Source organism: Saccostrea cucullata, unplaced genomic scaffold (genome assembly GCF_032062105.1).
Source record: "Saccostrea cucullata isolate Sc308-1 unplaced genomic scaffold, CSIRO_AGI_Scuc_v1 ctg2191, whole genome shotgun sequence".
Taxonomy (NCBI): Eukaryota; Metazoa; Mollusca; class Bivalvia; order Ostreida; family Ostreidae; genus Saccostrea; species Saccostrea cuccullata.
The window spans coordinates 147,663-161,376 of NW_026923703.1; the positions used below are offsets into that span (position 1 = coordinate 147,663).

The window sequence follows — 13,714 nt, forward strand, 5'->3', positions numbered from 1 at the left end:
TTTCAGACGTTTTTCTTAAAATATTTTTATGAGAATGTTATGCATGTTTTATTACCCCCCCCCCCTTTCACAGGAAAATATCTTCATATCTTCAAAAGGTGAATAAATAATAATGCATGCTTTATTATAAATTTGATGAAGTTAAACCATGTTTTCAAAAATTTTATTTACACCATTTACAGACAAGAGTAATGTTTATTCTTTAAAAAAAATTATTTGCATTTTCTTCAGTCAACTCCACGGCGCTTTCAACCTTTGATATTTTCCCTGACCAAATAAAATGATCGGCATGGACCACGTGTGTCCAAGCAGATTTTACTGTTGAGTTAGCAATGGATTACATGATTTCTGAGATTCATTTTTCAATAAAAGTAAAATAGGATAATTCTTTTGACACGTGCACATCCCTGTAACGATAGCAGTACTCAGGTAAATATTTCTGTCACTGCGTTTGACGCGTTTTCTCGACTGACCTGCATGGAATTTTTGCTCTACTTGAATGTATTCCGTGTAAGTGTATTTTCTATATTGCAGCAAATGCATTCAAAAATAATTTAATTCTCGGTATAGTTCTAGTTTTTGTTGAATTTTTACTTTTCAAACATGTATTAATTGGTCAGTTTATTGACTTCTAAAAACTATGCTATCGGAGATATGCACATGTCGACAGCCAGGATAGAAAATCACTCAAGTGAAACAGTTGTAAAAGGCTATATATAGCAGGTACAGGTGGCCAAAAATGTTCGAATAAATATGGCGGAATCGAAGAAATATGGCGGACAAAGGCGTACAGGAATGTAGTAAGTCGTACAAAGATGAAAAATGATGCCTTTTTAAGAGTTCATGTCAGCTTTAATGTCGAAAATTTGGCTTTTAGTAATTGAGCTCTTGGTATTCATTAATAATTTCCTTGAATGTAATTGACTGTTTTTACAAATACGTTTATATGTGCTTACACTGGCTAGTGTTTTAGTGTTTTAGGGGACTACGCAGCAATATTCAATGTCTATACTAAGTATCTCTTTGTACAAAAGCCACCCCCACTTACATGTATATGCTGAACCTGGACAAAAGACAATGGAATTTTTATAAAGGTAATTGTAGGAAGAATGCGGAAATCCTCGCGGGGGGTTTCCTCTCTCATTTTATCTGCTTTTTCTAGTAATCATTAATTATTTATGTCTAGAAATTTAATTCACATTAAATTCTATTTTCCTTATCATTGTACCACAGAATCAAACTCGTTTATTATACCCCTCGCAACAAGTTGCGTGAGGTATAATGTTTTGGACCCATCAGTCAGCCCTTTTTTTTTTGGTCAGCGCAACTTCTTATAAACTAATGCACAGAATTTTGTCAAACTTTCGAGATATTTAAAGGAGTCAATGTGTCTGTATTTGCACATTACCAGGAAATTCCGAAATCTTTATTTTTCAGGAATTTCCGCACTTTTACATTTAGAATTTGGCGATATCTTGAATATAAAGATGAGCAGTTTGTCAGGGCAATTCCTCATAAAGCGCTGCACACAATTTCGTCAAACTTTGCAGATATTTAGGACACAATGTGTATATATGGGCATATTACAAGGAAATTACGATTCCTTTATTTTTTCTGTGAATTTCAGCACTTCGACTTTTGTGGGAGCGTGGGGTATGTGAATTTGTGAATTTGCTCACTTTTTCTTTCATTGTGCATAAAATTATAAACAACTTTAAATCAAATTATATTAGGTCTAATAAAGCCAATACACAGTATTTATTTGATTATATTTGATCATAAAGAAATCCGATCTGTTTCAGACGTTTTTCTTAAAATATTTTTATGAGAATGTTATGCATGTTTTATTACCCCCCCCCCCCCCTTTCACAGGAAAATATCTTCATATCTTCAAAAGGTGAATAAATAATAATGCATGCTTTATTATAAATTTGATGAAGTTAAACCATGTTTTCAAAAATTTTATTTACACCATTTACAGACAAGAGTAATGTTTATTCTTTAAAAAAAATTATTTGCATTTTCTTCAGTCAACTCCACGGCGCTTTCAACCTTTGATATTTTCCCTGACCAAATAAAATGATCGGCATGGACCACGTGTGTCCAAGCAGTTTTTACTGTTGAGTTAGCAATGGATTACATGATTTCTGAGATTCATTTTTCAATAAAAGTAAAATAGGATAATTCTTTCGACATGTGCACATCCCTGTAATGATAGCAGTACTCAGGTAAATATTTCTGTCACTGCGTTTGACGCGTTTTCTCGACTGACCTGCATGGAATTTTTGCTCTACTTGAATGTATTCCGTGTAAGTGTATTTTCTATATTGCAGCAAATGCATTCAAAAATAATTTAATTCTCGGTATAGTTCTAGTTTTTGTTGAATTTTTACTTTTCAAACATGTATTAATTGGTCAGTTTATTGACTTCTAAAAACTATGCTATCGGAGATATGCACATGTCGACAGCCAGGATAGAAAATCACTCAAGTGAAACAGTTGTAAAAGGCTATATATAGCAGGTACAGGTGGCCAAAAATGTTCGATTAAATATGGCGGAATCGAAGAAATATGGCGGACAAAGGCGTACAGGAATGTAGTAAGTCGTACAAAGATGAAAAATGATGCCTTTTTAAGAGTTCATGTCAGCTTTAATGTCGAAAATTTGGCTTTTAGTAATTGAGCTCTTGGTATTCATTAATAATTTCCTTGAATGTAATTGACTGTTTTTACAAATACGTTTATATGTGCTTACACTGGCTAGTGTTTTAATAACGCAGGTGTTGAAGTGATAATTGTTATATAAACAATGGTCATGGCCTACGTGACAACATAGACTGAAGTTAAATATAGCAATGACGCGGCAATAGAATCCCTAATGATTTGTAACTGGAATTACATATCTAAAATTTAAAAAAATAAAAATAAGTTATAGAATTGAGAATAATTCAGAAAACACCAAAAAGATTATAGCTGTTGACTCATTTATAGGTATTAATTAAATACATCTATGTCTTAAGCGACATGCATTTTGTTGATGATACAAGCGACGGTAGTTCAAAATGGCAGAATATGCAATGGAAATAAAATATAAACAAAGATCGTTTTTCATCGGAATTTTATTTTTGAAACGGTTTTCTTTCTTTCAACACTAAGGGTATATATTTATTTCTACAACAGGTAGGGCTTACGTATATAACTCTCTGAAATTAGATTAACTTTGACATAATTGGATACAAAGGATAATCAATTCAAATGGATCAGGAAAATGGTCCTCGGCACTGTGAATGTGACATGAAAAAAATGGGGTTGAATTTTGTTCCTATGTATTGAGCGCATCCTTACTTTTGAACAATTATCTGACAAAAAAAATTGCGTCCAATACAAGGGATTTTACGGTACATTTTGTAGAAATGAATTTCTTTACGTTTTTGAGTTTCATATTACGGAAATGTCCGATCTATTCATAGTAATTTTTGCATGCACAAGTGATTTGGCGCTTACTATAAATAGTGTTCCAGGCGTGTTTTTGGTCATTGCGAAGTTCGTTACAAGATTTCAAGGACATACATTATAGTGTCCAGGATAAGAATATGTGCGATTCGGAGAAAAATGATTCACAGAACAATGTCCACAATCCGATAACTTTAGAACCAAGGAATTCCGAGGATAGAGTTTTTGATGCCACAGACGCAGTTAGACTTTTCAACCGGCGTATTGAAACCGCATTAGAGAAACAAAGAGTCGCCATTGTATCAGAAATACAAGAAAAATTTCAGTATAAAAGTGCTGATTCCTGTGATTTACAGAGGGAAGGTAACAAAATACAATTCAAATTCAATGAAGAAAGGCTCCGAGCTCTAGATTTGATTGAGAAAAAGTTGTCTATAAACGACATTGGTGAAATATTTGTAATCATTAACAAAGAAAAAGAAGCTTTACACCAGAGAAATAAAATTTTGCGCATAGCCGATAAACATGGCTGGGACACTGTTAAAGAGTATACTGACTCTGATTTGGCTGATAATCCTGAGGACGCATCTAAACTCCGTGCCGCTATTTCAAGAGCAGCCGCAAAGAAGAGGAGATATTTCCCTTACAGTAAGGAGTCTCAGTCGACCAAGCCCGGGATTTTCGACGGCCTCACCCCTAGACAGCTTTTTCGCGGGAGTGCGGGATTTCAGCAGTACACAGGGTACAACCAAAAGTTTAACAACAGGGCCAATCCTTCATACTTCAGACCCAACTACCAAGTGCCGGGAAACAACGTCATTTGCCTGTACTGTCAACTCCCCGGGCATTTCGCAAAATTCTGCCCCTACACAGACCTACAGCAAAGGGCACGGCCAATCAGAGTTCCCGAGGCCACAGCAACCTCAGATTCCACAGAACCCAGAAAACAGTAAAGTTGAGTATTGTGCTGAATTTTGCTTGCTCGATGTTAAGTCAGATTTCAAGAATACAATTTCTGTTAAAGATCATTTAAAAAATTCGCAACATTTTTGGGAAAATGTACTGAAACCTTCTGATTATATTCTGAATGTTGTAAAATACGGTTACAGATTAGAGTTTGAAAGTTCTCCTCAAACAATTTTTCTTAAAAATAATAAATCTGCTTTAGATTATTCAGATTTTGTAGAAACATATATTCTTGATCTCTTGAAGAAAGATCTGATTTTGGAATGCTTTCAAGCTCCTTTTTGTGTGAATCCAGTAACAGTTTCGGTGTCTGCGAACAAAAAGCAAAGATTGATACTGGATCTAAGACATGTTAATTCTTTCCTTGAGAAAAGAAAGGTTAAATTTGAAGGGACAAAAGAAGGTCTAAATTTTGCGAAAAAAGGGAATTATATGATAAAATTTGATTTGACCAGTGGGTACCATCATATTAATATTCACTCGGATCATTATCAATATCTAGGATTTTCTTGGAAAATTAACGGAATTGTTAGATATTTTGTCTTTACAGTATTACCTTTTGGTTTGAGTTCTGCGGGATACATTTTCACAAAAACATTAAGACCTTTAGTAGCACATTGGAGAGCTTGTTCTTTTCCTATAATTATGTACTTAGACGATGGTTGGCTATGCGACACAAAAGAAAATTGTATGTATATGTCAAACATCATTCAGGCGGATCTATCGCGCGCAGGTTTTCTTGTTAATCAAGATAAAAGTGTATGGAAACCTTCTCAGAAATTAGATTGGCTGGGTTTTGAGTGGGATATGTGTCAAGGTGTTATTAGTATTCCACTTAACAAATTAGAAAACCTGCGTGCGAAGATTTTAAACATAAAAACAAAAAAGCATGTTTCAGTCAGGGATCTAGCGTCTGTTGTCGGCTCGATAATTTCTTTCAAGTTTGCTTTAGGTCCAATATGTCAAATGTTTACAAGGCATCTTTCCATTGTTATTGCTCAAAAAGCTTTTTGGGACCAAATTTTTTGAAATACCTAAGCCGGCAGCCGACGAGTTAGAATTTTGGCTTGAAAATCTTTTGTACGTGCCCAATAGAGTTATCTCTCCTTGGTTTCGAAGTCCGGACAGAATAGTGTTTACTGATGCGAGCGATTTCGCCGGAGCGGGCGTAATGCTTGATTCAAACAAAGAGTATTTTCACGCAATGTGGGACGATTTTGAAAAAACGCAAAGTTCTACATACAGAGAATTAAAAACAGTTTTTCTTTTCATCAAGACTTTTTTAGTCATGTTCTGCGCAACAAATTTGTGAAGTTATATTCAGATAATCAAAATGTAATTAAAATTGCACAAACAGGTAGCATGAAAGATGAATTGCAAAAATTAGCTTTTTCTATTTATGCCATGTGTCTTTTGAATAACATAGAATTATCTGTAGCGTGGATTCCCAGAGAACACAACAAAGAAGCTGATTTTTGTAGCAAGTTTTTTGATTTTGACGATTGGGGTGTAAATCAGAGTATTTTTAAATATTTTGATCATATTTGGGGACCATTCACTTGCGATACTTTTGCTAGCTCTTTTAATTTCAAAGTCAAAAAATTTTATTCCCAGTTTTGGACGCCAGGTACTAGTGCGGTTGATGCTTTTGCATTCGACTGGTCTCAGGATTTAAGTTGGTTAGTACCTCTGATACATTTGATAAGCAAATCCATTAACCATATCATACATTGCGGTGCTAAGGGTGTTTTAGTAGTGCCTAAATGGAAATCTTCTGTTTTTTGGCCATCTATTGTTGATATTTCAGGAAAATTTAGATGGTTTATTAAGAAATATGTTGAGTATGAAAAACCTGCAAATTTTTTCAGTGCAGGTTCTGACAGAAATAGTATATTTGCTGCAGAAAGGTTTAATAGTAATGTATTTGTGCTAAAAATAGATGCAACGTCGCATTAGTACTTAGGATTTTGCATGTGCACATGAACATTAAAAAAAAAAAAAAAAAGAGAGATGACTGTTTTCTCATAATAATAATATGATGGATTTAGAACAGAACTTTTACGTGTGGAGGACTGTACTCCCAAAAGAGATGACTGTTTTCTCTTATAATACACTTAGAATTATGTATGGTGGAATATATTCGTATAAAAAAGAGATGACTGTTTTCTCTTATAATATACTTAGAATTATGTATGGTGGACCGTATTTGTATAAAAGAGATGACTGTTTTCTCTTTATATGTAGATTTTGATTAATCAATAGAGGAGGACTGTACTCCGATTTATGTTGGATTGTGCGTTTATTTCTTGTTAGTTTTTTAATCTTATTTTCTTTAAATTGTATCTAATCATTCATTATTCTGATATATTGACAGATACTGCAGAACTGTCATGGCCATTGGTGTGATGTTTTGAAGTTTAAACAACATCCTCAACTGGGTGCTCTAGTAGATTTGTTGCCTCAGGTCGTGAAGTGTGCGAAATCGGACTCGACAAATCAAAAATACGATTCTTACTTCAGACGATTTGAGAGTTGGTGTTCACAACATAATTTTCAACATCTTCCAGCTTCTGTGTCCACTGTTTCCTTGTTTCTCGGTAGCGTAATCCAGCAAAGAGTGTCGTCTTCAGTTTTAGATGCTTATTATTACAGCATTAAGTGGATTCATTCTCAAGCATCATGTGTGAATCCGTGTGATGATCATTTTTTACAGCTCATTCTTGAAGGCGGAAAAAGAATTCTTTCAAAACCAGTGAATAAGAAAGAACCAATTACTACGGAAATTCTAATAAAACTCAAGGATGAATACTTTAAGGAATCGGACAACGCTTTAAAGTTACGAACATTCCTCATGTGCCTTTTGGGTTTTTCTGGATTTCTACGTTATAGTGAATTGTCAAACATTCGTTTGTGTGACATAAAATGGAAAGAAGCCTACATAGAAATAAAGATTCCAAAAAGTAAAACTGATGTGTACAGAAGAGGGAACGTGATTGTCATTGCAAAACCTGGGAATGATTTGTGTCCGATTTCTTGGTTAAACAAATATATTGCATTATTACAGCTAAGCGTTACTTCAAGTGATTATTTGTTTACAAGTATTAACTTTAAGAAATCTTTAGGGGTTTACAAGTCTTGTAATACGTCAAAACCTTTGTCTTACACTAGAGCAAGAGAAATTTTGTTATCTGCATTAAGCAGTATTGGCCTTGACAGTTCTAAGTATTCATTGCATAGTTTGCGGAGCGGGGGTGCTACCGCTGCTTCTAACAATAATGTCCCAGATAGACTTCTGAAAGCTCATGGTCGTTGGTCTTCTGATAAAGCGAAGGATGGGTATATTGAGGACAATATTCAGAAAAAGCTTTATGTGTCTATGAATCTGGGTTTGTAGTCAACATTCCTAAATCACCTTTGTTTGTTTGCGATCTTGTAACGAACGCACCTAACCTAATCTATTTGTTGTTGTTTTTCAAACTAGTCAAGAAAAGATTTATTTTCGGAGGAGTTTACGAGGGAGAAAATAAATGAATTTCTTTACGTTTTTGAGTTTCGTATTACGGAAATGTCCGATCTATTCATAGTAATTTTTGCATGCACGAGTGATTTGGCGCTTACTATAAATAGTGTTCCAGGCGTGTTTTTGGTCATTGCGAAGTTCGTTACAAGATTTCAAGGACATACATTTCCCTTCCCATCCCCGCCCTAAGAACTATGCAATGCATTGTATTTAATCATTATATACATGTACAATTATGTTTTTGTCGATGTTTGTGTCAATTAATATAAATTGTGTTATATATTAAGTCATTAAAAGTTGATTGTTGATTATAAATGCGATCTTGTAACGAACGCACCTAACCTAATCTATTTGTTGTTGTTTTTCAAACTAGTCAAGAAAAGATTTATTTTCGGAGGAGTTTACGAGGGAGAAAATAAAATTGATTAAATTTTAATTTTCTTCAATCCCGGAAAACTACGTTCAACAGTTTTTATTATTTATTTTATGGATATCTGATCCTCAGCCAGGAATGATAACTACAAAAATTTGTAATGCATCAAAATGAAGCTTGAAAATGAAATTTTTTCATGCAACAATTTTCATTTTATTTATGTTTATAAGATTTAAGGTTTTTGGAAGTCTTAGAAAAGGTCTTATGAAAGTTGACATTTGTACCCTATAAAAGGAAAAAAAATAATACAGTTTTAGAGAAATAAGATTTTCTTGAATCCAGCCTTAGATACCAATGCTTATTAGCATGATATGAAATAAGAAGTGATTTGTGGTGTCTTGCAATGATAGCACAAGCCTTTTACACTATGTATTATAGAATACATGATGGAAAAAGAAGACAAAAAGTACCAAATAAGGATAAAAATCATAGCAATTTCTCTGAATGCCTGGATACTAGGGATGTCAAAATTGTCAAGAATTAATATTCGAATATTCGATGGGAGTATTCGAATATATTCGAATATTCGATAAAATAAATACACCTTGCTTTATTAAATATATTTCTTTACTCTCCTGTCAAGTAGTATAGAGTTTATGCCATTATTTCGGAATAAAAACTCATGTAGAGTTTGGTAAATACACTGCAATTACATTTTAAAAAAATATTGAATAGTACACATCCCAAATGTAATGATAGTTTATAGAAAATTCAAAAGATTCTTTTGTATATTCCAGACTCATTGATAGTTTTACTTAAGTCTACACTGATAATTCCTACAAATTTATACCAAGTAGAACAATTATCTAATGCTGAAATATCAAAAGCAATTACTTTTTGCTAATTATAATTACCTGATAATGATTTTTAATGATTTTTACATAAACAAGGGGTCTGTGTGTTTACTGTAAAACTGTGTCCTTACACAATATAAGCTGATTGTAAGTACTGGAAACTATCATACTACTAATTAAGTGAACAAATAAATATATTACTCTAATAGATAAACTTTCCACACCTTTAAGATAATCCAAGAGGAGTATTTTTTTTAATTTTTACAAACTTTATTCAATTTCTGATAAAACTTGCCAGGTTTTCTCTCTTTTTTATAATTTTTTATGCTGAAAAACGAATATTCGAATCATAAAATTATATTCGAATATCAACTCATCGAATGAATATTCGAATATTCAAATATTTGTTGACATCCCTACTGGATACCTATCGTTTTTTAACTTAAAATATGTATGTTGATCAATTTACAATTAGAAAATGCATTGCTGATATTCCAATTCGTTTTTTCTGCAAAAATATTGGAGATTTGACAATTTTCCCTATGTAATATGATTAACTTTAATTTTTAACATTAAAGAAATACTGTGGATAAATTTACATTAACTTTGTGGATTCAAAGATACTTTTATGAGTATTTTTGATTATTTAACTGCTAATTTTATAAACCTGAGGATTGGACTACCTTAATATTCATTAATTTCCAAATGTTCCTCATATGCTGTATATTAATTGGCACTTTTAACTTTTTAGTAAAGTATATATCAATGGACAAGGTCAAGAGTCACGAGGTCGGTAACCATGGCAATTTACAAATGCCATTGTGCCAAGCAATAAATGTGCAAAATATCAAGTCCAATTCTCTTACAGTTCTTGAGATACAGGGTGTGACAGATGGACAGATAGATAGACATACGCTAAATAAAGTGATTCCTTCGTGTTGCTCTGCTCTGCAGGCCACACAAAAATATGTGACCTACATTCATCCTGACTCTAAAGCAATGAAAATATACTCCCCCTATGCTTAAAACACCTCCTCCATACTTTTTAGCAACTACATGTACCCTGGATTAATACCAGTCATGTATGGTGGACAGGTACTTTCATTTCTACTTATCTCTTCCTGATTAATGTTAAGAATCAAAATATTGTCCTCAAATATCAAATACTGATTATGAATATAATCATTGTTTATTTTTCCAAATACAATATCACTATTACCGTTATACATAATACAGTACCCCCTATGAACCTCATGTAAACCACGTGATAAAATTAACCAATAGGAAATCACTATTAGCTGAAGTCAGCGTGCCTGCAGTGTTGATGTTTATTCTTCCAGTTCAATAATTTTACCATTCTTTCTTTATTATTTCTGCTTGGACTACGTGATAAATGTGACTATTACAGGAACATTTGCATAGGATTTATCGTGACTTACTTTTTGTTTGGATATTTCAAATTACAATCGAAATGTGGGAATGAGATCCTCATACCGATCGTCTTGTGTGGTAATCTATAAATTATTCACTGTATTTACTATCGTAATATGAAAATCATAAAATTTTAACACTAAATGTTGTGATTTGTTAAGTATGCCGAGGGCTGCAAGGAGAAATTCGACAAGGCAAAGGCCTGAACAGGAGGTTGTTTCTACATCTGCCGTAGATAGAAGTGATACAGTTCTCGATATGGACAATCCTTTGAATTGGACGATCGCCCAATTAAGGGAAAGACCGACACAAATAGGAATCCAAGTTCCGAGAGGATTTAATGCTGCAACTATGCGACAGTTGTACAATGAAAACGTAAACAAATCACGTAACGGAACAGCGCGAAAATTCGCATGAAGGACCTTTGGGTGGAAGTGACGCCACAAACAATGGCGTCCCCATACAAACAATGGACGGAAGTGCCGTCACAAATACAAATAACGATGGTGTTCTACTTCAGACGTTGCAAAGTATGGCGCAGTCCTGTGCAGCTTTACAACAGACAGTTACCACGCTATTAGCGAAAGAGAACAAGAACGGAGCAGAGAATGATGATGATATCCCTCTTAAGAAATATGCTGTTAAAGTTCACACGGATTCAGCCTCAGGTACGATAAATTCAGTTAATATTAGTGAGCACTCAAGCATAGGGGTCCCATCGAAAGATGTTGGCCACGTGGATCTAGTATCCTCTGATATTCGAAAGAAAATACTACGAGGTGAAGATGTAAATATGTGCACGCTCCTGATACCAGCTTATGAGACTCCCAAGAGTTTATGAGACAAGAGGAACTGGACATGTACCTAGCACATATTATAGAAGTACACAATGTTTGGCCAACGAAATTTTTTGAGTATCACAAACTGTTTGCTGCCAAATGTGCCATTGCATTAAAACAGAACAATGTTCTTATAAACTGGAGCAAAGGAGACGAAGAAATATTGAAGCGTGTAGTAGCAGGTGCAGAAGTCAGCAAGTGTAATATCTGCTCCTCTACAACCCACACATCTAGTATGTGCATAGAGAATTATGATGACAAAGACAAGCATCAACGAAGTCAAGTACGATCGCAATATCGCATATCATGAAGGCAGACAAATCTGCAATAATTCTAATTCAAACCGGTTTTCGGTGCCTTACTGCAGAAGAGCACATTTGTTCCCAATGTATGTCAACATCACATGGGAAACAGAAGTGTCCTAGTCTAAATTCGGAGAAGACCATATCCACTTTTGTGATGCCAGATGATAAAACAAAGAAACAAAAGGCTCAACAGTGACTTAAACAGCAAGAACTGGATGAATTTAAAGCCACTACACCAGTAAATATAGATAGACTAGAGTTTGAACTACGTAATCATCCAGACAGAAAATTCGTTATTTAACTTGTGGACTATATGATGGATTCAATATATTTATGGGTGATAGTATAAGTCTCGATAATTCATACGAGTGCAGGAATTTACAGTCCGCTAGGGAAAACCCAGATATTGTTGACGAACATTTAAAGACAGAAGTTCAGAAAGGATTTGTGAAAGGACCGTTCCAAACACTCGAATTTTCAAAATACAGAGTAAGTCCATTAGGACTGGCTACGGGTAAATACTCTGGGAAGAAACGTCTTATTTTGGATTTATCTTCACCACATGATCATGAGGAGGTTGACAGTGTAAATAATTTGATTGACAAAGACAAATGTTCTTTGAAATATGTTAGAATAGATGATGCAATAACAAGAATTAAAGAATTGGGAAAAGGCGCTATTATGTGCAAAACAGACAAATGTGATTCTTTTAAGCTGATACTAGTAGCTCCAAGATTCTGGCCTTTGTTGTGTGTGAAATGGAAAAATTTGTTCTACTACTTTGTTCGACTACCATTTGGTAGTAGAAGTTCACCGAAAATCTTTGATCACTTATCACAAGCTATTTGCTGGATCGCAAAAAAACAATAATGGAATAGAAAATATTTTTCATTTGTTAGATGATTTTCTTACCATTGACGAACCTGATGTGCTTGGAGAAAGGACCATGGCCTTTTTGTGTACTTTATTTAAAAGACTCAACATACCCTTATCATTGAAGAAAACAGTGGGTCCTACAACGGAACTAGAATACTTAGGAATCATCCTTGACAGCGAAAAAATGGAAGCATGTTTACCTCAGGAAAAAATCACCCGAATTTGTAACTTCGTAATGACTTCCTGAAACAGCCTTCGGTGACGAAGAGACAATTACTGCAGTTATTAGGACACTTTAACTTTGCAGCGAGAGTTGTGTTACCTGGGAGAGCTTTCACCTCTTATCTTATCCAATTGTCTACAAAGGTAGAAAAACTTCATCATTATGTTAAGTTTACACAAGCCAGCAGGGAAGATCTACAGATGTGGCTATATTTCTTGAAGCATTGGAATGGGGTGTCAGTTTTTTATGAATCCAAGTTGATAAGTAATGCCAACATGGAATTGTATACCGATGCCTCATCTACAGTAGGATTCGGGGGATATTACAGAGGAAAATGGTTTGCAGAACAGTGGCCAAAGGAACTAAATACTCGTACACAATCTCCGTCCATGGCTTTTCTTGAATTATATCCTACTGTCTTCGCAGCTATTCTCTGGGGAAAGGACTGGAAAGGAAAAAGGATTCTTTTCCATTGTGACAATGCTGCCGTTGTAGACATTATCCGAAAACGTCGATCCTCAGATTTACAAATATCATCTTTGATGTGAACTCTATGCTTTTGTGCTGCTCTTTATAACTTTGACATTTATAGTGAACATGTATCAGGAATTAAAAACATTATAGCTGACTCTTTGTCTCGCTTACAGCTGGAGAAATTCAGGCAGGCTGCTCCTCAAGCAGACGAAACTCCGATGATATGCCCACCGGTATCAGAAGTAATCTGGAACTCGGACAAGTGGTTGAAAAACTGATCAACAATTCTGTGACAGAAAGAACAAGATCAACGTACAAACCAGGTTTTGAGACGTACAAACATTTCCTTTCAATACATGGTGTTGTTTATGATGTTAAATGTCCACCCATATCAGAAGAT

General features: G+C 34.4%; 2 protein-coding genes across 3 annotated transcripts in view; one reads left to right on the forward strand and one right to left on the reverse strand.

The window, feature by feature from the left end:
• Positions 1-13,714, reverse strand: part of LOC134264685 (proline-rich protein PRCC-like) — a 96,382-nt gene that overhangs the window by 37,645 nt on the left and 45,023 nt on the right. The window lies entirely within an intron of this gene.
• Positions 3,504-8,285, forward strand: LOC134264684 (uncharacterized). 2 transcript variants are annotated; one of them, XM_062746948.1, is made up of 2 exons: positions 3,504-4,407; positions 6,794-8,285. In XM_062746948.1, exon 1 carries the CDS (start codon positions 3,594-3,596, stop codon positions 4,404-4,406), a length of 813 nt encoding a protein of 270 aa, XP_062602932.1. In that variant the 5' UTR covers positions 3,504-3,593; the 3' UTR covers position 4,407; positions 6,794-8,285. The 2 variants fall into 2 exon arrangements, 1 of the variants encoding a protein (XP_062602932.1); XR_009991596.1 differs by lacking the exon at positions 3,504-4,407 and adding an exon at positions 4,947-6,712.